The sequence below is a fragment of the Triticum urartu genome, chromosome 1A (assembly GCF_056163025.1).
Source record: "Triticum urartu cultivar PI428250 chromosome 1A, HENAU_Tu73, whole genome shotgun sequence".
Classification (NCBI taxonomy): domain Eukaryota; kingdom Viridiplantae; phylum Streptophyta; class Magnoliopsida; order Poales; family Poaceae; genus Triticum; species Triticum urartu.
Window position 1 is genome coordinate 63,621,988 of NC_141873.1, and position 26,119 is coordinate 63,648,106.

Consider the following 26,119-nt stretch of genomic DNA (forward strand, 5'->3'; position numbering starts at 1 on the left):
CGAACAAGTTCCGTTCTACAGAGCCGCACTCGGTTTCAAACCCTCTACCCCACTCGCTTCCACAGTTCTCTGCTTCCGTTCCGCCCCACCGAAACTAGGGTTTCCGGTCGGAATCGCGGCGAGGATGCCGGCCAGAGCGGCCGCGGCCGCCGCGGAAGGCGAGGAGAAGGCGGCGGAGGCGGGGGGCAGGGAGCTGCTGTACTGCGGCACGGTGCGCTTCGACATCATGGGCCGGAAGGTGAAGGGCGGGGTGCAGGGCAGAGGCAACCTGGTGTCCCCCACGCGGCTGCGCCCTCTCGTGGGCGTGGACATCCGCTTCGTCGCCTCCGGCTGCGGTGAGTTCCTTCCTCCCCTCCTCCGCGTCCGAGGATGAGTTCCTTACTTTCCTCCACTGTATTTCTTCATCTAATATGAGGAGGCATGGGAACCCCGCCCAGTTTGTGCGCCGAAATTCTTGGATTGGTGGGTGGTCATAGGCTCATAGCGTTTATTGAATGCTGTCAAGTAGTAGTAAAATCGGGTTATGGTCATATCGATTTTGCTAATTGATTCCTACATTTTGCCAGCGGCTTGCCACTGTGTTGCTCTGAGTTCTGACGGCCGTTGCTTCTCATGGGGTCGAAATGAGGTATAAGTATGCGTGGATGCTTGATTTTTGTTATGTTTCTTACTTAACACTGTTATTTCTAGCAGAAGGGGCAGCTGGGGCATGGGGACACTCTCTTGCGTAACCTGCCAACTGTTGTTTCTAAACTATCAAAGTGAGATTCCTCTGCATTGCCCTTCATTTTAGTTTTAAAAAAAGGTGTGTATGGTATTGCTGAACCCATGAATATGTACCATCCAACATACTTGAACTGAATGGTCCAACGGTGTTATATGTTTTCTCGACATGTTTCTAAATGCTAATCAGCACTTGTCAATTCTGCAGATACAACATAATCGCAGCAGGTGTTGGAAGAAATCATACCGTGGTCGTAACTGATGAAGGGAAGTCCTTTGCATTTGGTGACAACAGACATGGCCAGTTGGGGACTGGTTCACTAAGGAGTGGTTGACTCCCTCACCTTTTCCTTTATTTTTATGATTGATAGATGACACAACTAGAAGTGCAACAAATACAACTGGTGTGCGGAAATACCATTTTGTTAGTACTATAATCTACAGTTGTGTTCTGTTACGATGTTACCTGTTCTTGGAACCTACCTGTCTGGGTGATAACGAAACCAATAAAAATATTTATGCCATGTGCATACAGAACTTATATTGTTCAGGACGATGGGGTAGTTTTTACAATTTCATGGGAATTTGACCATATGGGAAGCTCATTTTCCCGTTGGGTTCTAACATTGCTGTTATTTCGTGTTGTCCCTGACTACGTGTTGTTCTAAATTTGGTGCAGGAACTAAGGTGTTGCCAGTCCCCTGCCTTGTTACCAAAGCAACTAATGCTGTTTGTGGTGCTGAATTTACTGTCTGGCTGTCATCAGTTGAGGGCTCTTCCATACTGTATGGCCTTGCTGAAACTATGAAACTTAAAGATTAGCAACCTCTTTCCTCTTTCAGAATAAGCAAAAGGCTTTGATCATCTTCTCATGATAACATTATCTTCTTTGGCTGTATTTAGTGGTTTTGTTCTTGTTCATCAATTTTTTGAATATGTATTTTATTCTTCTGTTCTATTCAGTACAGCAGGTCTTCCCCAGTACGGCCAACTTGGTCATGGAAGCGACAATGAGGTTGATTGCTACTCTGTTAACAATCACACCTACTAAATTTGCTATCATCAGTAATTGTGATTTGGTTTATGATGTTACAGTATAATGCCAATGCATCATCGGTAAGGCTAACATATGATCCCCAGCCCCACCCCAGGGCAATAGCTGCATTATCTGGGAAGACCGTTGTCAAAGTTGCCTGTGGAACAAATCATACAGGTTCTTTTCCTTTCTTTCTTTTTCTTGTTAATTTGAGTCTTGAGGATCAGCACTGATACTAAAACCTTTGCTATACTTGGATGTTGCAGTTGCAGTTGATTCAAGTGGCTTTGTTTACACGTATGTTCCTTCTCCACCATTTGTTTGACAATGTTACAAACTTACAATCCAGATAGTTGACTAACTAGTGTCTCTATACATGTTGTATAAAAGTCCCTTTCTGCATACATTAATATGATTCCTTCATGTCACATTTATGTTCTCTCACATGGTTCCTTTTTATGTTTTACCAGCTGGGGTTTTGGTGGATATGGAAGGTAACTTATTCTTGTCATGTATGGTGTATCTCACTGTATTCATGATGTATCTTACATTGTTCATCTGTCCACTTTCTTACGATGTAGGTTGGGTCACAATGAACAGAAAGATGAGTGGCAACCACGCCTCGTTGAAATATTTCAAAAGAACAATATGCTATCTCCCAGTGATATTATCTCAGCTGGTTCTGCAAGTTCTGCGTGCACTGCCGGTGGTATGATGCGTATATATCTGATGCACTTGCTATTTTATCATGCACTCTGGGATAAAATTACCACAGGAGTTTATTGCTTGGGCTATATGACAAAATATACTAGAAAAAGATAGTTTTGAGAATATAGTTTGGCCGAGGGTCCCATATGGATCAAGCAGCTCTTGTGATTAGTTTACCTTGCACCTTAAGTTGATGTTTTAGTTATGTTTGTGTTGCATGTCTTGGTGAGCTGATTATACAATTCAAACATCCAAGTCAGATGGCATAGGACAATTGAGTTAGCAATGGAACTTAGCCTGTTGAAGACCAAACCTCTCAAGCCTGACAAACATTATTGTATCATATGTTAGCATTTTCTCTGTGTTTGCATACATATGCCTAAAAGTTGTCAAACGTTGTTGCCTTTTAAGTGTATGCTTCTGTGCGCGTTACTACTTGAAAAGGAGCTCAAAACTTGGGTACTTTCTGATAATATTGCTCTTAAATTATTTCAGTTGAAGGAAAACATCGTGTAAATGTTCACAATCATTTTCGTTTTCCTGTCATACTGCCCATACATAATTTCCTACTCCCTCCATCCTAATTTACATGGTGCCCATGTGTGTTAGTGTTTAACTTTGACCAATGAAATGTAGATTATGTGCCAGAAAAGATGTACCATCACGAAAAAAGGTTTCAATGGTATAGTTTTTATGGCACATTACTTATTATTATTGGTCTAATTAAATCACAAAAGACAAGGACGCCATGCAAACTAGGACGGATGGAGTGTAAGAGCAGCTTTTTATCATTAAAGTGGGGTGCTATAGACAGAGGGTCTAGATGTGGCTGAAGATGCAGTGATATGTGTTTTCAGATATGTAAATCAAATACTTTAGCAGGTTTTTTATTGCACTGAGCATTTTGTAGAGCAAGACTATTCATGGAAATATCTGGTCACTTGACGTTGTGAGCATCAAATCAGATTGTCCTGTTTTAGGATGGGCATACCACTCTGGGCAAATAATTATCTAAACTAAGGAAGAACAGTAGTCTTTATTTTTTATTGACTATTTATGATGTTTGGGTTTAGTTGCATTACAAAAGGAGGCATAAGCCATGATTCCTGAATCATCCTATTTTTCATCTGCAAGTAGATCTCATACCGCATATGTTTGGAAAATAGTATTGTCGTTATACCTTTGCACTCTTTCAGTCAGATTGATGTTCTGTTGATTGTGTTGCAATATTTAGAACTGCTATATTTTAATTAAATGTTGGTCCATTGGTTTGATTTTAGGTCGTGGGCAGCTGTATGTGTGGGGAAAGTTGAAGAACTGGGGCGATGAGTGCATGTATCCAAAGCCAGTTAGAGATTTAAGGTTCCTTACAAACTGTGAAATACCATAGTGATGAGCAGTGTCTTAGATGGCTACACTCTGCTGTTTAGCTATTCTGATAATAAGCTTCCTGTTGAAATACTATTATCCTCACTTATCATTTTAATAGATGATTTGTTTGCTTCAGCGGTTGGAACATCCGCTGCATGGCTTCTGGCGACATGCACCATATTGTTGGTGCAGAGGATTCTTGCATAAGTTGGGGTCTTTCTGAATATGGAGAGCTTGGTTATGGCCCTACACAAAAGTACATCTATTTAAAATGCTAATACCATGTGAAATACAAGTCTTGCAACCTTCGAGATTTCAACCATTTAACTTCTCTGACCAGTTATTGTTATGCATTATATACAGGTCATCTGTAAATCCTAAAAAGGTTGACATTCTTGAAGGAATGCATGTTACAAGGTAATTGCACGAAATCAACATGTAAATGTTGTGGCATCCTCTATTCATACTATTATTCTATACTAAGCTCAGAACAATTCTGCAGTGTTGGTTGTGGAGTTGGGATGTCTCTGATTGTTGTAGACAGGGCAAATGTTGGTGGTAAGCTTGACCAGGTAACTAACTGGGATTTCATGCACGAGCTGTTTACTCGCTTGAAGTTACTGACAGGGTAAAGATTTAATGTAATTTATTAAAAATATTTGTGCAAAACAAAAGATACGGGTTGAATAAATCAGCAGCATGACTTTGGGTAGTGTAGTGAGCTATGTGTGTTAACATGCATTAAACATCTCCTAAACCAACTACTCAAAGCATATCAATATTAGTAACAGAGCCAGGTGATTAATCACAGGCACATGCTAATGATGAGGAGTTAACTTTTAGGAGGTAACAGTGAAACAAAAATGTCTTGGAGTTATTGATCCATAAACCTTTTTTGAGAAATTGTTTGTCAATTTAAAAAGTGTCATTTACTCATAATACCTGCCTCCCTCTTCTCTTTGGTTGTCAAGTTGTCACATCTTGTAGTGCTTAGATTGACAATAACATGTTTCTACACCCAGGAATGCGACTAGTTTACTTACTACCTTCTTTTTACGAGAACAGTAGAGTACTCAACAGGACATACTAGTTAACTGTACCCCATAATATGGATGTTCTGTACGGCCTTCTATTACCTAGTGTCCAATACATGTATTATTACTTTTGTCGCAGCTGGATAATTTTGATGGTGATATTGATGCTCTCTTTCAAGGTGTGCATTTCTCTTATGTATTTTTACGATGACAATTATTAAAATTTCATTTGTCTGTGAACTTGGAAATTTGATGGGCCAATATCATTCTAGTCTTGCTTGATCTGTTGCAAAGGAAACTATTATCCTTGCTCAAGATATTGAAACTAGCTAACTGTTACTCGGCTTTTTAGAGAATACGAAAAAGCTCTATTTTCTTCCGCGCCGTGACATTAAAGAAAAACAAAAACGAAAGACGAGCCAACATGCCGCAATCGACGAAACAGGTACTTGCCAGGTCACCTCCCCTTGTATCAATTGTACAGTAATCATTCTTGTAGCCAGTTTCCCTATTTAAGTTCTCGGTTTATATATTTATATTCAGACATCATCAAAACATATATGATGCATGTATCTCAAAATTTTGACGTAATATGAGATTAAATAGTTAAATACAAAACAATCTTGAATATTAAATGCTAAAAGGATGATAGTGAAATCATGACTTGGAGATTTATCACGAAATTCAGAAGTTCTAAACTGCAAAAGGAAGCAACTAACAAGAAGGATAAAAATTTGAAATTGATATATAGTGTAGTGTATAGTAGCAGAAACTAACAATTATAAATTAGCAAGCGCATTTGTAAATCAGCAAATGTGCAGTAGCACATATATTCTTGCACCTCCAGTGTACAACCATGCCATCACATATTCATAGGGAAGCAATTTAACGACATCACTGCACGCCAATTTCTGGTTCAAATTTAGTGATTCACACATGTGCTGCAGTCTGCAATATCCGGTCTACAAAATGGCATCTTGATTATACCACTTAAAACAGCCTGGTAAGCAGTAACCCCATGAAAACTTGTTAATACTCAATTTTGTGTGCTCGTAACATGGGTGGGGACGTTTTACTAGTATATGGTCTACAGGTCTAGATTTCTAGTATGGTCTTGCTGAATTTGTTCCTTGCTCATAACTTTTTTTGTATACCGTTGTCCAATAAAATTAATTAGATATCCTGTCAATAGTTATTCGGTGCTTAGTTTTAGTCTGTAGAGTTTGGAACTGGTATGATTGTGGCCTTATGTGTGTCAGCTTCTCCACATGTGAAGGTTAAAAACTTCTTAAAACAGCACCAGAGGGATCGTAGAAGAAATCTAGGGAAGGATGAATTGCAAATTCTGCTGTTACATCTTTATAGCATGTACATGATGCACAGGTTACCATGCTGAATAGCCCATTAATCCCCTTGTGCCATGATTTGTCAAGCGTAGTTCAAGCTGGCCCAACTTTAGCTTAGTTTTGGGTTAAGAAAATCACAGGAGCCAGGAGAAAAATGAAAATATCGAGTAGGTTGTTGGTCATTATTAGTTTTGGCCTGTTCACAATAGAATTATTTATCTATGCAGCAGTGACCGCCATAGATTCAGGTGGCTGGTTTTGACTTTCAAGTATCTCTCCTCCTAATGTTGATCCTAACGCTTTCGGAACAGAGATGTTGATAAATTGAGATGTTCTCCACTGCCATGCTTTCAGCTCAACAATTAGTCGATCGTTTGCTGCATTTTGGTTTTTAAATTTCCTTCTTCCGTGGCCACTATGTCGAGCACCAGCACTTAAGATGCATGAAATTCTGCATCCTGTTCTCACTCACTCGAATAGCTTGTCGTTATGTGGCCAATACGTTGGTCAGCCCGTTTCTTCTAAGGTCTGGGCAACTTATCGCAGATCTCATGCGCCGCTTGAGGCGTTCCTGGGCGGTGTTAGATAGGTGGCCGCACCTTTTCTTTTTCTTTTTACAACTTTTGAATAAAAAGGCAAGGTAAGGAAGTGCCCCTTTGAGTGGCTTTCTTTGCAGTTGATAGGACAAGTGCATATACAAATGGTAATCAAACTCAACAAATAAACAAGCAATCTTAACATTATGTCTCTACAAGATACTCCTCTCCACCATGCCGTTGTATTGCATCGCATCCGCCTTCGCATCCTCACCGCTCTCCGTTGCCCCAATGAGCCGACGCTCACCTTCATTATCGCCTTCTTGAGAAGCTGCTCCTTCGCCATCTTATTAGTCCTCAACACGGCCCACGTCGCGAGCATCGCAGAAGAAGTAGCAGTCCTTGTTGTAAACGCCAGGGGTTTGCGGGATGAAGGGCACAATGCAGGGCATAAACTGGAGCACACACATGGAAGGGGTGAGGAACTGGAACGCTAGCATCTGAACGATGGAAAATCCCCGCTCGCTGTCGTTGTGGTGCCTGCCGCCGAGGCCAACGTGACTGTGCCGCATGTAGTGTCCTAGAGCAGGCGGAGATTGTGCGCCGCGCTCCCATTGCGCGCCCACGAGCAAAGAGGATCACCTTTGATCATTGAACCCTTGCCAATGTTGAAAGCAAATGGCTCCTGCCCAGGGTCTTTGGTTCTGAAAAAATAAACATAATACCGTAAGATAAATTTCTAATGTAAAAGAATGTGAAAAATGTTGCATCCAAGAGTTATGATCTACTCCCTCCGTTCCGAATTACTTGTCGCAGGTATGGATGTATCTAGATGTAAGGCATGGTAGCACAATTCTTACCAATGAAATATTTATACACGAGACATGATAAGAGAAATGCTGCATTGTTCACAAAATTTACTGCACGGAAGCTAAGCTATGGCCCGTGAATCACAAAAAATAAAGAAGACTATTCATGATATACCTCTAAAACTTGGTGGACAGATAAATTAACACTGGATAGCAACATGACAAGAAACAAAAGTTAGCCAGCCGTTAAACTAATACAGGATAAGAAGTCTAAAATCTATCAGAAAAGGTAGCTATACTGGACAATGGTACACTTGCAACTCTAGTTGAATCTAGACTGACTACTCTAGAGCTCCATGTGGCAGCAACGACTGCCCGTTGCAAAAGTGAAGCAAGACGGGTGAGATTATCTTGGTGAAGAGGGGAAGGACGTGTTGTTGTTCCCTTGCTGTCCTTTTTGGCACATCGGACCCGGGTGACCTCGGGACAGAGAAGCACGATCACATAAGAAATATAAGATCAGTGTTGGCGGCTCGATACCCGGCCACAGTCGTCTTGAGCGGGCGTGGTGGCGCCATGCAGCCTTATCTGAGCAATAAAAGGAAGTGCAATCAATCAATTGGCTGATTAAGGGTATATACAAATGAGATCATAAGAAATGAGCTCCTAAATGAAAATAAACAGCACTGTAAGTGAAACCAAAATAAGGAGCCTGATAGCTGGGCAGGCATGAAGAAGAAATCATGAAAAGCATTTTCAATTAGAACAGTTGTGTGCAGGAGCATATGTGAGGATTGGTGCTGTGAACCACCAGTGAAGGTAGCATAGACAACAAGGTTATTCCTAAATGTAAACAAAGCAGAATGTTTTGCACATCCAAGTTTCAGTCACCAAATTTGAGTGTTTTGAAAGGAAAGTGAGCGAGGTAGGCTGACATACTGGACCAAGCAAATACAATGCTTTTGTATTACCTGTGGAATAACATGGTCTAAATTAGATATCACAGATAGGGAAAGAGATAATGTGTATGAGCGAGACCCAAATTAACAATCTACCATATCATACAAAAAAAGGAAAGCAACAGAATAGTAAAACTATGCTTTTATATGCTGAATCATATTTTTGAACAGACTATCGACTTGAAAGAAAGGAATTAATCATGGTGAGCTCAATTTTATAGGCAACAGGTGTCAGCGAAGTTGTATTTTTCTGAACACATGTTGTGGCAGTGACTAATCTTCTTAACTTCTTTCTTCAAAAAGCATGTCTTGCAGTTTTCTGAAGATTTTCATCAATTGTATCCTTGGTCTACAATTGTTTGAAGAATTGTATGCAAATCAATGTATCCTTGGGCACAATCAAATTTACGAAAAAGGGTTTCCCCCCTTTATTTATATTATAAAGCACCAACACAACATCGAAGCATCCGATACAAACGCACGCCACACACAGCCAAGGCAAGATACACGAATGCCGGGCACCGACACACAACCTCAACAACTATGAAGCACCTATAAGATGTGCAAAACAGATCCGCTTAGAGCCGATGGAGACTACCACCATGAGGAGCGATCGTCTGGGAGGATGTGCGACGGACACGTCGGACCGAGGACTCCAAGACGGTGCCTCCAGGAAGGGCACGACCACGAACATCGTCACTGTCCGATCCGAAGATCAAGTTTTCACCCGGAGTAAGACGGAAGGAGTAGAAGCACCACGACGGAGCCTGCAAGGAGGAACACGTCGTCCACGGACGCCATCACCAACCAGTGCACGGACTGGGTAGGTGATGGACCGCGGTGCTTCAACCCCTCCGCCGTAACCCCAGTCCGCCAACCACCCGCAGCCATGCCGCCCGAGCGGCCATGGTTGCCTGTCTGTAGCCGAGCCATGCAATCCGCCCACGACCAACTCAGCTCCCACGGCCAGGGCCGCCGCACTGCCATGAGACCACCCCGAGAGCCACCAAAGGCCACAACTTGCCCAGATCCGGGACCCCAACCACCTCCAGAGCAGCCGGCGGCAAACCTGACTCGAGAAGGGCCGCGGCCATACATCGACCGGGGGAAAGGGGAGGCGGGGAAGTGGCTCATGGCCACGACCGGCGCCCGTGCCAGCTCCAACCCCCCCCCCCCCCCCCCCCCCCAAACCATGTTTCTCCCTCGCGCCGAAGGCCTAGACCATGAGGAAGCACCAGCCGCTGCCCGATGCATGAGAGGAAGGATGGCAGAGCTGCCGCCGCCTAGAGACGCCACCAGGGGGTCCTCTCGTGCCGAGCGCCGCCACCCAGCCGCGAGGGCCCAACTGGGCGGGAGCTGCCCACCTCCCCCGCTCCCCCCCCCCCCCCCACACACACACACCAGAGATCCACGGCGAGAGGGCTGCCCGCGACCCGCGGCGCCGGATGCGACGCTGAGGCGCTGCCGGAAGCAACCGCCGTCGACGCCATCCATAGGCCCGCATCACCACCATGCCGCCTGCCGCCATCACCGTCCTACTCTTGAGCGCCGCTGCGCCCGGCACCGAGCGCCGCGTCCCCGCCTGCGAGATCTCACCCGTGACATACCCCACGCGCGGGGGAGGTAGGGGCCCCGCTGCCACCGGCGTCCTTTGGCGGCGGCAAGGGTGGAGGAGGGAGGAGGGGGTGCTAGCGGCGGAGATCTGGAGCCCCCTCCCCGACACCTCGCGGGTGGCGGCGGGGGAGGGGATAGGGTTCTTTCTGGATGATCTCGGCACTATCAAATTTCAGGAAACAACCAGGCTGGTGTGCCTTTTTTTACAGAACTCTATGGCTGGAGAGCCTTTTCGTGGGTAAGCAGGTGGATCAGAACATTTGGTGCCTATTTAACATTTTATAAAAATAACTACTATGAAAGCCACACCCAACAGCCAGCTATTTGACCTTCGTAAACCTTCTTTGCCAAGTTATACAAAGCAACAACACATGTCTTGCTGTCTATTTTTTTTTATTTTTCTCATCAAACAGACACCACATATGAACATCTAAAACTTTTTAGTTAGCTTCAAATCCATAGATATGAGCATCTTAAATTCTTTAGTTAGCCTACATTGATATGAGCACAGCCAATTGAGTAGGGAGAATAGACAGTATACCATGTCAACATCACCATTAGTAGACAAGCACATAATCCATGATATATGTACACGGTACACCATTGCATTTTTTTAGTTGAAAAGAGATCAGAAGCATCCTAATGAGTTACATCGAGATAATCTGATTGCATGTGTTTTAAACGTCCATGCTGGGCCGTGTCTTGATCAACACGCATGCAGATTCGAAAGCACATCTCATATTTAATTTGTACCGAGTATAAACATGAACTTGAGTTGTTTTACTCAAACATATAGTAAGGATAATCCTATAAGAACTGTACAGGCAAAAAGACCCATTCTGGTTACCCTGCCACTGGCCCATCTCATAGCAGTTCAGACAAACACACACATAACATGATAAGAGTACAAAAAACATTAGAACTCACTGACATGCATGGCACAAGCTAGCAAAACAGAATGATTAGATTATTTAGAGATGCATCAACACCAATCACGAATTGGACCGGAGCATGTTATCCGCTTGTCCAGCAGAAAATTAAAGAGGTGGTGCCTTTTGGAAACAAACCGCTCCATCTTGATCCCATTCAACTCAATTTCTGATGCTACCTACAACACACAGTTGTGTCTTGTGGCCTTGTGGGGATAAATATGTACATCTGCCAGGAGAAATTATGCATAAAATTGAGCTATGAGCTATGTTTTATTTAGAATGCAGGTCATAAAATTGAAAATTTGGAAAAAATAATGGGATGCAAATCATTTTGTGGTTTGAGTGCTGCTCATTGTACATGACTGACTTGGTTGAAGTGAAGAAAAATAAAAATACCTCTTGGTTTTGGTTGAGCTTTCCTGCAAGTGGTAGCAATAGGGGTTTTTTCCCACAACTTGGGGTTCCAAGAAGAAGAGCCATCCATTTATGTATGTGCACGAAACAAACGCAGCTTGGTTACTGTATTTTGAAGAAAAAGTTTCAGAGATCTTGGTGCTCACCTAAATAAGATCGCAGAAGAAAATGTATCATGAGACATTCTACATTGCAAAAATAGGAAACTAAAATACTTGAAAACTTGGAGGGTTCTACATCAGTATGAGCATTGTAGAATATTTCAAGCTTGTGAAACAAACAAAAAAGCAGGCTAACAATGTAAAGATAATTGTATGTAAAATATTTTATGGTGATGAATGTCAGGATGAGTGAAGGTGAACCGAAAGAAGATAAGAAACTGATATATTGGGTTAGAAGAAATTTGCAACAATGGATGATAGGAATCAGAACATACCAAGGGCATTTATTTACATTCAGATGTCGATTTTCAAAAAGAGTCTGCTCCCCAAATATAAGCCGAACCTTTAATTTCAGTATCTTTTGAATTCATGAAACAAACTCTTTTTGTGTATCAAGACGAGTGGAATCAAATCTTCAGAGCACAAGAAGTACGACCAATAATTAACAATGATTCACAGCGAAATTGCATAGTATCCTCACCTGCTACTGGTTCCTGCCCTCTACATTAACACCCGGGGCAACCACCGCCATGGCATCTTGTGGATCTTGTCGCCGATGACACAACCGTTGAGCATGATCCTGGATAACATATGCAGTGTCACCGCCGTCGGCTCGTGCTTGACTGGGACAAGGTGTCTAAACAGGGGCTTCCTCCCAAATCCTCACCCTGCACGTACAGAATAAAAATGACGAGACGAGCACATCATGAATTAAGCAACTATAAATGTAACCTACACGGATATTAGTGTCCTAATCTTTGACCACATATCCCAACTGAACCTGTAAGGTACACATAATCAGGAACACACGCATATACATGCCAATTCCTCTGGTTTATCTGTAACATGCTATAACTTTTTATACTCTGCATCTTGTGTCAATTGGCAAAATGTTCATTAAATCACTGATTTTTAAAGATGCAAGTACATCTGAGCCATTTAGTAGTATCAGCTATAACTACACATCATAAAACTAAAATGCAGAATCATCTAGGAGTAGATCTCAAGGCACAGTAATTGTTTAAGATATCCTTTTTTATCAGTGCCTGCAATGTTTATGCCTACACTAATAAGTCCAGTTTTCAGTCACAATTTTCAGACATGTAACACTGCAAATCGACATACCTTTTGATCCAGCCTGGAGCTTTAGGATCCATTGTGCCTACCGACTGCTTGGAGGCCGGCGGCAAGACCTCCCTTCCAGCATCGGCCATGCTCTCTGCCGCATAGATCTGGCCATCCGCGCTAAACGCCGGCACGTCGGGTTGGCTATGCCGATGGCCATGCAGGCAGCAAGGTCCAGGAATTGACACCAAAATCTGTACCTAGGAAACAACACAAAAACCATATGGTGTCTATTAGGAGAAGATCATCCAAAAGAAAAATCAAAGAAGGGGAAGAAAAAGAAAGTGAACAACTGAAAACCAAGCACCAAACACTCAACAAATAGCCAAAATACACCAACAAAATTCCAAAGAAGCAACAAAAGAAAGAAGAAGAAACCAAGAGAGAAATAGGACATGCCAATCATATAATGGGTATGAAAGAAATTAGCCAACTTAAGTTAGGACCTCACTTAATTAGTCAAAGCAACATCAAAAATATTATTTTGCTCCTTGCTAGTTGCTGTAAAAAGGCATACAGCGATTCCATATTATCGGGTGGTTCTTAACTTCTTATTGCATAACTTTTCATGAACAATATGATATAATATCTTGGATGCTCCAATCTCCAAACTGTAAACCTTCCATCTGATATAGTGGCGATAGTGAATCATAATTGAATGGAGCACTATAACCGTCAGATTCACCAGTCTAATTAATATTTTAGAGCTACTTACACCAAAACCCTGGCCCTGTGTTACCATGGAGATGGCCTGAAAGAAACCACGATTCCTTCAGGAAAAAACCCCAGCAAAACTCACTGCTTCCTCTCTATTACAATGAAAATAAATTAATTCAAACAAACAATACATGCTGCGTTGTAGCCCCTAATACGATATTAGTAGTTTTACTACTATTTCTAGACACCAAAATAGTATGAACAATTAAATCATTGGCTACAAATCAAGCAATCCCTGCTCGATTTTGAAGTTCTTTTAGCGAAAGTTGAATTGAACATGAAAAAATCAAACAATATACAGAGAGGAGCTGGTACACCTGTGGATGGGTTGGAGATGAAGTTGATGTATACAACGACACTATCTCGACGAGGACGCCCGCCGCCACGCACGGCTGGGATCTGAGCGACCACCACGAGCACACTCGTCAGGATATCCGCTTGATTTTGTTGGTATGCATATCATTTTTCTTCCTGTAACACAGATATCTTTTGCATTAAGAACAATACACATGTCTCCATCTTCCACATGAGGTGCATAGGTTGGCTTGTCCTTGCCTTGAGACACAACAGCTATTTGGGATGCCACATGAGACTCATACTGGGTAGTCATTTGGGGATTTCAACTGCAATGTCAGTTTCATTTTCCAGTGAGAGCCAAAGAGTTGTAGTTTCTTTCACTCAAACTATAAGCTGGACGCTAGAAAGAATCATACTGGACAATTATTACAAGATTTAACTGCAGGCTACTTTTGTTTTTCAGGCAGGATCAAAGGGTTGTAGCTTCTTTCTCACAATCCAATAAATGAGTGAATCTGCACCAAATCAAAATAAGCATCAGATTGGATGTGAGATGGAGCAAAGAGGGATAGGATGGGATTGGATTGGGAGAAGCACGGACCAAAGCAAAACGAATTAACCAAACCTCATTCAGTCCAACATACCAAATCAACCTAAAAGCACACCGAACTTATCCAGACCCATCGCCGTCAGCGGGCTGGGCACTCGGCAGGCATGTCCATGCCTTGTGCGCCACCAGCCTCTCCACCGCGAACGACCTCCCCTGCACCTGCGGGGCTCTCCTGGTCCTCTTCTTCTTCCTCCTCCCCTCCTCCTAAGACCACCACCCCGGCACCCAACGGAGTTCAAAGAACAGCGGAACCCGATGGCACATCGATCATAGGGAGCGCCATGGCGCGGCGGAGGAGAAGAATCTGGGATGGGGGAGGCGGCGGCGGCGAGAGTTAGCATGGGAGAAAGAGGGAAGAGGAGAGGAGGAGGCGGCGGCAAAGAGGGAAGGCGCCGTGGTCTCGTGGAGTCTTGAGCGAGACCAGGTTAGGTTAGGCCAATCCTACATGCGTGAGCGACTTTGACCAATCCCGTTGCGTTCATTTTGTCGTTTCTTATCCGACGTGGCTAGTGCGAGAGGACGCCCCTTCCGCACACGTTAATGTTTCTCGATTTGCTATCAGACTGGAAAATAGAAATTGCATTAGTGTGCAAAAGGTAGCCAAGGGTCGTGGTGCGATGTTTGTCAACATTAGCCACATTGTTGGTCCATCCAATTCCAGTGCTCTGATATAATGGGCTCTGTTTAGTTTATAACTTTCCTGATCATTTTGGTCCATCCAATTCTAGTGCTTCTTCCATGTGCGAAACATACATAGTGCTCGTAAATGGCAGTCATGTACCAAATTTTCAAGCAAGCTCCGTAGTGATGGTTCACCTAATAAGATGCTTCTCTCCTACTGCACTTTCAGTGTGAAATGGTAAAACTGAAATTGAGTTGGGTTTACATTGGAATTGTTGCTGACTGCTAAAATGCCTACTCCAGCCTGAGTATCATTTTTACCTTTTGACAGTCGCTAAACTGAAATCTAAGCATGGATGGTTTTGAACCTCGGAACATGCAGAACCAGAAGCCGAGGACGAGATCAGACAGCAGGTAGCCAAGGAGGAGGCAGAGTGTGGCAGTCATGGTCGTGGGCGGGGCAGAGGCAGGGGGGCCAAGACGGCGACTCCGGAGCCAATGCCGTCAGGAAGGGGCAGAGGCAGAGGCCGTCCTAAGAAGGGAACCGGCAGCCCTGGCGCTTCTCCTCTGGAAGCCGGGAGCTCAGGACAAGGTGGGAAGAAGAGCGGGAAGCGAGGGAGGCCTCGCAAGTGATCGGCCGAGTTTTTTTGGGTCAGATCAGCTGGCAGCGATAGTGGTTGTTACTCTTTGGTGCTGCCGTGCCAGTGCTGCAGGTCCTGATTATGCCATACTAATCTGATGGCTTTGAACTCCTAGTCTAATGGAGATGGCAAGGGCTAGATTCATTACCTCCTGCAAATTGTGGATGCTAGCCATGGACACTGTAGGCACGAGCAGTGATGCTTTGGCGGCTGATGTTTTCTGAAGGAATGAACGAGTCATCCTGCAAGAAGATTTACCTTTTGCGCGAAATGGATGCAGAACAGAGTAACAAGAATGCTCAGTTTTTTCTTTTTTGAAGTTAACAAGAATGTTAAGTTTTATCAAAAAGAAAAACACGTTCAGGAAAAGTCGGACTGGCGCGAGAATCCCCGGGCCCGATGTTACCTTCCGTCAGAACTAAGAAATAGAAAAAATGTGCGTGATACGGTGATAGTATACCGATGAACGTCGGCCCACCACCTCCTGATGCTGCTCGGCGTGGAGACGCCGTCGCCGGGGCGTGCGGCGAGTTCTTCGTGGAATCGTGGTGGGAAAATGGGAGAGGCTGCTGCGGTATGACCTCGAGAGCCGCAGCAAGCCGGAGCTCCACGAGTGCAACCGCGCGCGGGTAGCCGGCGGCTAGACGCGCTCTACCGCCACTACAGTGCGTCCCCCTTCTCCAAGTGAGAAAGGCTACTGGTGTTTTTTTTTAGAAACTATCGATCTTTAGCAGTTGATGTGATGTGGTGATCAAAAGGTGCTCGATTTAAGGTGACAATGCACTGTAACATGGTCCATTCTTAGTTTCATTCCTGAGTTACGGCTAGAAGAAAGGTTCAATTTATCATTGCTACTTTTTTGAATGACTATGTGTTGTGTCATGGAACAACAAACTTAGATATAAGGACATTGATCAACACAAGATTATAATTTGCATTGTGTAAGTCGATGTGACTTATAACTGGAGCAACAAATTATTGACAGCAAAATAATTTGCATGGCAACACTTCCAATTCTCGAACAGGATGGGAACCTTTCCGGCTTCAAGAATCTTGCTTCTTCTCAATAAACATAAACTTCAACGGAGCAACAACAAACCGAACTTAAGTGACGCCTACGGCGCAACAACAAATCAAACTTAAGTGACGTATAGGTCCTATTTGCTGGGTGCAGGGGAATAGGATTGGCCTACTGCAGTACTGCTGTGATGGTCATCGCCGCCAGAGAGCGCCGGCACTAGATTGAGATTGAGGGGACGCTTGCGGCTGTGAGACACGGAGCCGGCTGCGTCCATGGCCGGAGTGGTGAGAGACGAGCCAAGGAGTGGGAATGCTGCAGGCGTCGGGCAAAAGGGTTGGGCTTTTCACCCCGCAGTCGCGTTTTCACCGGCTCTCGAGCTGGGATTCCAAACTCTCCACGCCAAAATTCCACGTGCGCAAGATTCCTCAATCCCATTACTGGCAGTCAAAATGTGCACAAATTTTACACTCACTCCACGGGTACATGACTAGCAAAAAATTGCACAGGCAAAACTGTGTTCAGTAATCAGTATCCTCTCTCTTTCAAGAGCCACCACTATAAAAATATTACTAGATGGAACCATTGGACATCGAGGAAAAAGATGCAACTCTTGACTTGCACTACTAGCCTCTACCAGAAACAAAAAGAATTCCAGCTACAGGAAATGCTGGAGGATCATACTGCAACTGTCAACACAAATTCATGTTAGGACCGAATGATGAGTCATTGAGGTAATGAGGAGATAAGGAATGGCTTACAGTGAACTGCTCTCCTCTATGTACACTTGTACATATAGAAGGATACTAAATGGGAGGTTCGGTACGTATTCCCGGCGTTGTTGCGTTATCTGTGTCATCAACGAGACGGCGGAACCGCGCCGCAAGTTCTTGGTAGAACTGCATATCTGATGGACTTACTCGGTCGATTGCCGACTTGAAGTGTGTAATTGCTACTTCTGGGATGTCAAAGTTCTCCTGGTAAAAATCCAAATAGTTTATCAGCAAGCTTCTAGTGAAGAAAACACATCCAGTCCTTGTGTACCAGAATGGGCAAAGGGCAGGTAGCATACATCAAGAGCAGCTACAGCGGCTTCCCTGCAGACGAGCTTTATGTCGGCGCCGGTGTAGCCTTCTGTGAGTCTAGCAAGTTCGTTTAGATTGACATCGTGACTGCAAGGAATGCTGCGTGTATGAATCCGGAAAATATCCTCACGGTCAGCTTCATCTGGTGGTTGAACATCAAGCAGTCTGTCGAAACGACCTAGTGCATACATCATTCATGAAGTTAAAACCAACAAAAGATAGAGAGCATTGCATGTGTAACTCAACAAGGAACATAGACCATAAAATGCATGTGCATAATCTGTGTAGTTAAGACAGATGACCTGGTCTCAGAAGTGCAATATCGATTTTGTCAGGACGATTCGTAGCTGCAATAACAGTGACACCAATCTTCTGGTCCAAACCTGTTGCAATCATGGTAATTATAGATGATAAAAACCTAACTGGCAAAGATATGTAACAACTAACATGAGTCCAGATCGTAGGTTTTCAGCATTTCCAACTAAGAATGAAAAGACAAGCAAATACTCCCTCCGTTCGGAATTACTTGTCGCAGAAATGGATGTATCTAGACGTATTTTAGTTCTAGATACATCCATATTCGAGACAAGTAATTCTGAACGGAGGGAGTAGCACAGAGCCCAGTAACTAATACTCCCTCTGTCCCATAATATAAGACATTTTTGCAAGTAGCTTGCAAAAACGTTATATTTGGGACGGAGGGAGTAAGATAGTAAGATACCGGGGCCTCAATTTTGACTAGTAATTGTCCATTTTAATGAATGTAATCTAGGTTTACTATCTAAGATTATTCTGTTAATTGTACCAAGAAAGAACAACCTGTGTGGAATCAACCAGTAGAACCTAAAGAAATAGTAGAAACGTCATATCTGCTCTAATTTACATGCTTGACTGCTTGGTTTGTGTAGTACTCACTCCGTTGCTTGGTTTGGGACAGAGGGAGTAGTCATCAATTAAATCAACGACAGCCTATAATACAAGAGTAACCCACTTTCCAGTATTTAACTACTTAATAAAAAATCAATGATTTGATCAAATAAAGACTGAGGTAACAAGTGACCAGTTGCTGGACTACCATCATGGACCAACCAACAGTCCCTAAGTACCAAGGCTTACCATCCATTTCCTGTAGCAACTGACTGAGTACCCTATCAGCAACAGATATGCCATTACTTCCATGGCCACGAGTTACTGCAAGCCCATCTATTTCATCAAAAAATAATATTGCAGGCGCATTATCCTTCGCCTTCGCAAATAATGATCTCACTGCCTTTTCAGAGTCACCAACCCATTTGCTGAAAAGCTCAGGACCCTTAACTGCAAGGAAATTCATTTTTGCTTCAGAAGCTACAGCGCGAGCCATTAATGTCTTACTGCAACCTGGTGGTCCAATCATTAGCAATCCTCTAGGAGGGCGGATCCCTAAGCGTTCAAACGCGTCTGGGCATTTCTGTGGCAACTGGATGGCTTCAATTAACTGCTTCTTGATCCTGGCTTGACCACCAACATCTTCCCATCGTACCTTTGGAAGCTCTAGCATTACCTGTACAGGAAATGATGGAAGAAGCATTAACATTGTACTACGTTCTACAGATCACACACATATTTTTACTGATGTTGGTGTCTATTTCCCATAAGATAGCAACACACCAGGGTGCATCTCGAACAACCAAATCAAGAACACCTTACATTAAACTGAAATTGTTATACCAGAACTTCACATCAATTGTTCTGAAATGTGCAACTTTTAGTTTAGTTTCCACTGCTCATCAGTTGGAGTCCATGACACAAATATTGACACAAACATATGAAAAGAAAGAAAGAAAAAGCAAGAGAGAAGAAATGATGCTTACAAGACAAGAACTATTATGAAAAAAATCACAGCAAGTAATAAGAGAAGAAATCTGAGAAAGAAACACTAAATGAACATATAAGGTGGGTAAAAATGATACCTCACGCATCGCACTTGGTCTAATTTTCATTTTAGCTTGTTCAAAGTCTTCTTTAGTCACCAACAATAGCAACTCATCTTTCTTATCATCCGGCTCGCTACTTTCTATGGTATCACCTCTACTGGTCCAGCAATGATCCTCCATTGACATGGTTAACTTTGAGAGAGATGATGATAATGAGCTTATTTCATAACCCAAAAGACCATCAATTTCTTGAATATTCGTCTTTTCTGCATTTGTGTCACGATCACCAAGTAGTTGGGTTGAACTTTCCTTTACACTGATATAACGGCGAAGAGCACTCAATGCAGCCTCGTTGCATAGTGCAGCTAGATCAGCACCCATGAATCCATGAGTGGCAAAAGCAAGGGACTCAACTTCCTCACTAGTGAGGGAGTGGTGAACTCCACTTAGAAGGTGGTGAAGTATGTCCAGCCTCTGTCCTGGAGATGGTACTCCTGCAAGTGAATCAACAATTGATCAACTTTGACTTGCTCAACAACTTATCAACTGGACAACCCTATTATTCAACGGCTTATCATCGAAGACAGCCAGCTTGCATTTGACGCTATCTGTAAGCAGTCAACCTCAGTTTACCCTAAGTTCTGAAAACAGCTAGTACTAAAGTGATGCAGATAACAGTATATGGGGCATGATGTCTCTTAAGTATCGCAAAGTACTTAAAATGCAAGATAACAAATTGCCTATTTTTCGCCGGGGGAGGAGGGGGCATTAATCAATCGCCTACAATTATTTGTTGATACCACCCTAAATGGATGATGTTACCAGCAAAAGGAATCCTCATGTATTCGGCACATATACTAGCACTGGATTTAGTTGCACACAAATACCTTTTGTTAGGGGATGATTGCACACAATACCTTAAAAAAGAACAGCACTGACCTAGAATATATATAGAACTGCGGTACATGAAAAACATCAGAGATTTCTACCTATTTCAATTTCTTGATCGAATCTTCCTGGTCGTAGTAATGCACGATCAATACTTTCAAGACGATTTGTAGCAGCAATCAAGATAACACGATCATTACGGCCAATCTCATCCATCAGTTTTAACAGAGTGGCCACCATTCTAAGAGACAACTCCTCGCCTCCATCCTTCCTGGCTGGAGCAATCGCATCCAATTCATCAATAAATATCTAATATCAATGAAGATACATATTATCAATCCTCAATATTGTTATCAATTAAGACATCACATACTTCCTCATTGTAATATAGAGAAACCAATGGTAATTAAATAATTCAATTCATAGACATCAATAATCATATTGCTAATCATTCATAAGTCCTCATTGAAGTATAGAGAAACCATTTGTAATTAAATACTTCATTCAATCCATAAACATTGATAACAGGAGCTATTACTAATTTTGATCACTAATAACTCAAGAGATAATGGATGATAACACCTAGCTTACCCAAAATCTAGTTCATAAGATATATTTGTTTTTTTATCTTCTTCAACTTTTGTATCTTCTTCAATTGCAGTAAGTGTTATATTGATTTTAAAATGGTAGTAACTTCTAACTTCACTTAAAATGTTAAAAAATGGTGTAAAGGATGAGGTTCCTCTAAAGATGGATGACCAATGTTTTCATCTAGAATACTAAGGGTAACCATCTGAGGATATGAATCATTTTAACTCAGGTTCTAGAAGTCGTGAACAAAAAGATTGCTCATTTTTCTATCCCACATGATACAGGGTGAGGGAGAAAAGGTTAAAAAATTGTGACATCAGCTTCCTAAAAAGGTAGTAGACTAAGAGTATTTCAACTGCTGTTGACATGACAATGAAAAGAAGTGGTTGGCATTAGAAGAAAATCTAACCACAGCAGGTGCAGCTTGCTTAGCTGAAGTGAAAACATCATACAATGTTTGTTCACTTTCACCGTGATACTGACTAATGATCTCTGGTCCATTGATTGTAAAAAGATTGGCTCCCAGATCATAGGCGCATGAAGAAGCAAGAGAGGTTTTCCCTGTTCCAGGTGGGCCATAAAGAAGAAGACCTTTATACCTGAAATGAAAGAAAATAGTATATCGTTAACTAACAAATAAATGTGTTTGCAATCTAGGGGGGGGGGGGGGGGGGGGGCAAGTTCACGCTATACCTTGGTAAATCATGCAAACCATTCCTTGGCAGACCAATTTGATCTGCCAGCGAAAACGAAATCATTTCTTTTACTTTTGCTGACACTTCCGATAACCCACCAAGCCTTTGATCATGATTGGCATCTTCACTTGCTGTATCAGCACAGATGGAATATTCTGGTGGGAACCCTAGCTTATCTGACCCAAACTCCTTTGAAGATGACAAATCAGAAAGGTGCACTTTTGTGGTTCTCTCGACAAGGAACAAAGCAGGGGTTTCAACCAATTTACCAGAGACATCTGCACTAGACATTGAATTTTTTTTCTCATGCACTACATCCAGGGCAGAACCATCTGTTTCTGCTCGCAGAACTACGAACATAGATAGTTTTCCGCACATTGATAGAGGGACATAGTTTCCTTTCAGCAAGTGCCTACCATCAAGCCACCGTGATGCAGAAGTCTTCAGCAAGTCACTTATTTTATCATCTGCTAATGCTGATTTTGCAGTGGCTTGATCCAAGCACAATGAAAAGCCACTGTTAGATGCACCATCATGGGATTCATTTCTGCATGGAGGAGTTGAAGGAATCCTTTTAGGTGACTCCATAACCATCACATTTCTTACAGGATGGCAATCAGATTCCGACTTATTATGACTGGACAGTACAACTTTCGTTGGAACTAGACTGAGATAAAGATCGCTGCATTTTATCACACGCAAAAACTCGCCAGAATCAGCTCGCTTTGGGGCTTGGGATGTATATAGGGGGCTAATTAGCAAAGAACGACCTACTGCAGGGTATCCCAGTGTGCAGGCAAGATCCCAAGAGAGCTTGATGTCATTCTTTTGAACCTGATAAGAGTGACCATCCAATCAGAAACTTTTACAGTTTGGCATTCGCGGCATTTATACACCAAGAGAAGAAAGATAACAAAGGCACATACCTCACGTGAAGGGAAAACTGTGGCAGTCACAAAGTTCACCCCAGCTTCATTAGAGATGAGATCATTGTCCACATCAAGATCAAAAAATCTGTTGCACTCCTCAAATAAACTATCAAGTGGGAAGCCATCTAAACTGTTACTACTTGAAGAAATGAGTGACACCTAAGAACAAGGAGACGAAGCTCAGCTGACTAGAACAAAACAACACATAGACACTGGTAAGCTGAAGTTTTATCTCTGTTGGAAAATCCATGGGAAGCTCGAATGTCAGTTCTACAACCAGGGTACCGCAATCCACTGTATGTGTTAATCTTATTTTCAGCAAGCTGTAAATATGATTCTTTGCGGCGGTATTGAAAAACAGTGTGGATCAATCAATGTATATTCAGTTGACCAGATGTTACACTAGTAGAGCAAAGATACATCTACACAGTCAAAGGTGGGCACACAGTCGAAATTTTAACAGCAATAATTGATGTTACATGGAGCATGGTTTGTATTGAAAACACAAGTGTAGTGCTTAGTTAACAAGTTTGGTGAGGAGCATACAAAGACGAGGCACCCAGGCCGAAGCCCGGTGCTAGCCATGGCGGGCTCGGCAAGCCAGAGCCTCCCCTCGCCACCGCGGCTCCCGCCCCTGGAGACCACATCGGAGACGGTGCCGGCGAAACAACCCGCGCCTCCGCGGGGTACGAGAGCCGGGTACCGCGCCGCCGCCGCTGCAGCGGTGGACGAGAGGTCCAGGATGCAGCCCCCGGTGCCTTCACGGGCGCGAGAGGGAGGTGTACGAGGTGACGGCTGCGGGGATGCCGACGGCTTCTTCTTCTTGCCCTTCGAAGACATGGCAGCAGTTCCGGCGAGCTTCTGGGAACCTAACACAGATATGATACATGGATACACAAATTTGCCATTTTGGAAAAACTTCAATGTGGGGATACGTTTTGCTATTATTTTTAGTTCACAAAAAAATATGTATAGAAGCTAGGAACAGCAGATCACCTTCTTGCTTGCTCTCCTGAGCTAAAATGCGCCGATACGTGTATCAGTATCTACAGATAGGTAAATTCGTCATTTTGGAAAAGCACCAATAAAGGGATACAATTTATTATTTTTAAAATTCACAAAAAAAATATGTATAGAAGCTAGGAGCAGCAAATTACCTTCTTGTTTGCTCTCCTGAGGATGCCAAAGCAGCTCCAAGCCTCTCCAATTGACAATGTTGGTGCCCTGTTCCAACTGCAGGTTCCAAAGGGATAGAATTAGAGTATGTTTGGTTGAGCTGCGAGTTCTGAGAAAGCAGCCGTGAGCTGCGAGCTGTGAGAAAGCGGCTGTGAGCTGAGAACTGTGAAAAGGTTGGAAGTTATTTGGTCGAGACAACTGTGAAATTGTAGATTTGGCATGAATTTTCCATAATGCCCCTCGGGGCTGAAAGAATGTTTATGTACTAAGCAGTGACTTTTACATTGTTAGGCATTTCAACAACCATTTTGGAAAGGAAAATTAGACAATTCATGGCTAACATATAGGAAATTCAATGATTATATTGTAGTGTTTCATACTTCATGCGTATAAATATTAACAAATAAGATATGGACCATACAGAACACAAATTGTTCACATGATGATGGCCTTCATCAACATAGCTAACCTATCTTGCTCTCACAAAACACGCATCGGCTATCCTACTACAAATATTGTTCAAGATATCTTCGCTTTCCTACTCTTGAACGTGATTCGCTTGTGTTGGTGACACCCCCTTTCGTAGCACTGGGAGGTACGTACACATGCAATTCAATACCTTCCTAGCATATATACTGAAACATAAATTAATGTTAACATCAAACCCCGAAAATGAAGCCTTGTGTAACATTGCTAGTAAGGTTGACTAGGTGAAAACCCGAAGAATGATTGACTAGTGTAACAGGAAACACATAATTGTAAGAGAAATTGTAATATTGTAGGAGTATGAATAAACAAGAAACCAACAATGAAAGACTTGCAGCATGGCATAACACGAATGGTGGAACCTGAAGATCAATCAATAACATGCAAATGGAGAAGCAGTCACTTTCAATGGTAGTATTTAGGTCTGACTGCTAAAATCAACAACACAGCATAATACACCACCATATTCCCAATCACAAACAAGATTTGAGGCATCAATCATGCCAACAATACCACTAGTACTAATGTGTAAACCAATTTCGGCCAGTATAACCAAGAGAAAGCTCCTGCTTTCTCAAAATGCATGTTACTGCTAAGCTTTGATTTCAGGCCAAGACGGTGCAGATAAAACAATTAAATCTTTTATTTTTCATATAAACGGTGAGCCATTGCATGTTTCACTGCTAACATGTTTACACCAAAACATTTGCTCAACTGAAATTCAAACAACAATTTGTAAACATTTGCCCCTACAAGCATTATCACAAACACCTATCAAGCAAAATCCTTTCACATGTAAACTTGAACATGCATTGGAAATATCATGCAGAAAATACTCATCAAGAAAAAGGCATCATTATGCTCATAATATCCAATCTACAGCAAGTACGCATCCAATGCAAAAATCATTAAATCAGAACAAATGAACAAACAAGGATGCAAGAGGAAGGAGGGAGGGGGAATGAGGGAAGAGGGAGAAAGGGGGGGGGGGGGGGCGAAGGAGTGGTGGCTACCTCCCTAAGGACTGGTCTACGGCGTAGCTCCGGTCGGCGGCGTGCTGGGCGGGAGCGGCTGCTCCAGGGAGGGAGGCGCTGCTTGTGGGAGCGGCTGCTCGGCAGAGGGAAGCGCTACTGGGATCCTGTACCGGCGGCAGGGCAGCGGAGGCTTCGGCCCGCTTAGTGCGCCGCGGCTGAGGACCGGCAGTAGCGGCGGCGGGCCGGCGGCGGCTAGGAACTAGCTAGGGAGCGTCAGCTCGTTTGCTTTTCCGTTTCCTCGACTACCATATTTTTTTTGGTTGTACTTGACGAGGAGCACCTAGTCCAGCTTGGCCTCCGCGGGCACACCTGGCAGCCACGCACGCAGGGCCTTGTCCTTGCCGGGAACGTATCCAGTGCACCAACACTTATGGTGCTACTGATGCACCGAATGCCGTACAACATTTTAAAAAATCTGAAAAAAATTAAACACATTGACATAATATCAATGTATGTCATCACAAAATTTCGTATCAAAATTTGAAATACTTTTTAAGAATAAAAATCACAAAATTAACATCAGTGTAATAATGGGCCAAATCTAAAGCTCAACCTATATTATGTACTATCAGTGTTGAATTTGCCATTTTTTTTTAGGAGCTTTCTTTCGAATTTTGACTTAAAATTTTGTGAGAATCTACATTAAT

The 26,119-nt window shown here is 42.9% G+C and overlaps 2 protein-coding genes and 1 long non-coding RNA gene across 15 annotated transcripts; 1 reads left to right on the top strand and 2 right to left on the bottom strand.

Annotated features, from left to right (window-relative positions):
* Positions 1-15,973, top strand: LOC125546658 (uncharacterized). 6 transcript variants are annotated; one of them, XM_048710856.2, is made up of 17 exons: positions 1-335; positions 567-628; positions 694-761; positions 932-1,053; positions 1,403-1,508; positions 1,687-1,738; positions 1,819-1,936; positions 2,026-2,056; positions 2,230-2,253; positions 2,341-2,468; positions 3,748-3,829; positions 3,975-4,094; positions 4,202-4,255; positions 4,341-4,410; positions 5,012-5,051; positions 5,225-5,317; positions 15,345-15,442. In XM_048710856.2, exons 1-17 carry the CDS (start codon positions 125-127, stop codon positions 15,377-15,379), a joined length of 1,416 nt encoding a protein of 471 aa, XP_048566813.1. In that variant the 5' UTR covers positions 1-124; the 3' UTR covers positions 15,380-15,442. The 6 variants fall into 6 exon arrangements, with proteins under 6 accessions (XP_048566813.1, XP_048566803.1, XP_048566823.1 ...); XM_048710834.2 differs by having other exon boundaries at positions 3-335; positions 15,396-15,973; XM_048710846.2 differs by lacking the exon at positions 5,225-5,317 and having other exon boundaries at positions 15,396-15,973.
* Positions 7,253-14,563, bottom strand: LOC125546718 (uncharacterized). Of its 7 annotated transcripts, XR_015618980.1 has the most exons (11): positions 14,427-14,563; positions 14,213-14,297; positions 14,041-14,108; positions 13,803-13,956; positions 12,769-12,968; positions 12,125-12,311; positions 11,465-11,628; positions 11,204-11,294; positions 8,503-8,534; positions 8,104-8,151; positions 7,253-7,458 (listed from the first exon to the last, which is right to left on the bottom strand). It is a non-coding gene; the product is annotated as an uncharacterized LOC125546718 (long non-coding RNA). The 7 variants fall into 7 exon arrangements; XR_015618975.1 differs by lacking the exon at positions 8,503-8,534; XR_015618973.1 differs by lacking the exons at positions 7,253-7,458; positions 8,503-8,534 and having other exon boundaries at positions 8,016-8,151.
* A 1,114-nt stretch (positions 15,974-17,087) lies between the features above and the next one.
* Positions 17,088-25,752, bottom strand: LOC125546641 (calmodulin-interacting protein 111). 2 transcript variants are annotated; one of them, XM_048710827.2, is made up of 14 exons: positions 25,452-25,750; positions 23,934-24,009; positions 23,773-23,822; positions 23,323-23,645; positions 22,774-22,935; positions 21,846-22,681; positions 21,562-21,751; positions 20,663-20,870; positions 19,710-20,167; positions 18,874-19,300; positions 18,060-18,140; positions 17,745-17,935; positions 17,434-17,649; positions 17,088-17,361 (listed from the first exon to the last, which is right to left on the bottom strand). In XM_048710827.2, the coding sequence occupies exons 4-13, from the start codon at positions 23,614-23,616 to the stop codon at positions 17,479-17,481; spliced, it is 3,018 nt and encodes a 1,005-aa protein (XP_048566784.1). In that variant the 5' UTR covers positions 23,617-23,645; positions 23,773-23,822; positions 23,934-24,009; positions 25,452-25,750; the 3' UTR covers positions 17,088-17,361; positions 17,434-17,478. The 2 variants fall into 2 exon arrangements, with proteins under 2 accessions (XP_048566784.1, XP_087403254.1); XM_087547128.1 differs by having other exon boundaries at positions 17,088-17,649; positions 23,323-23,637; positions 25,452-25,752.
* Between the last annotated feature and the right edge of the window lie 367 nt (positions 25,753-26,119).

What these genes read in the sequence shown, in the direction of transcription:
- LOC125546641 (XM_087547128.1), bottom strand. Translation starts at nt 23,616, where the DNA reads ATGTCTTCGAAGGGCAAGAAGAAGAAGCCGTCGGCATCCCCGCAGCCG. An exon ending in GGTTTGCATGATTTACCAAG is followed by an intron (nt 21,752 to 21,845) that starts GTATAGCGTGAA and finishes CTTTCATTTCAG; the next exon opens with GTATAAAGGTCTTCTTCTTT. An exon ending in CGATCAAGAAATTGAAATAG is followed by an intron (nt 20,168 to 20,662) that starts GTAGAAATCTCT and finishes ATTCACTTGCAG; the next exon opens with GAGTACCATCTCCAGGACAG.
- LOC125546658 (XM_048710834.2), top strand. Translation starts at nt 125, where the DNA reads ATGCCGGCCAGAGCGGCCGCGGCCGCCGCGGAAGGCGAGGAGAAGGCG. An exon ending in TCTCATGGGGTCGAAATGAG is followed by an intron (nt 629 to 693) that starts GTATAAGTATGC and finishes TATTTCTAGCAG; the next exon opens with AAGGGGCAGCTGGGGCATGG. An exon ending in GTTGAGGGCTCTTCCATACT is followed by an intron (nt 1,509 to 1,686) that starts GTATGGCCTTGC and finishes TGTTCTATTCAG; the next exon opens with TACAGCAGGTCTTCCCCAGT.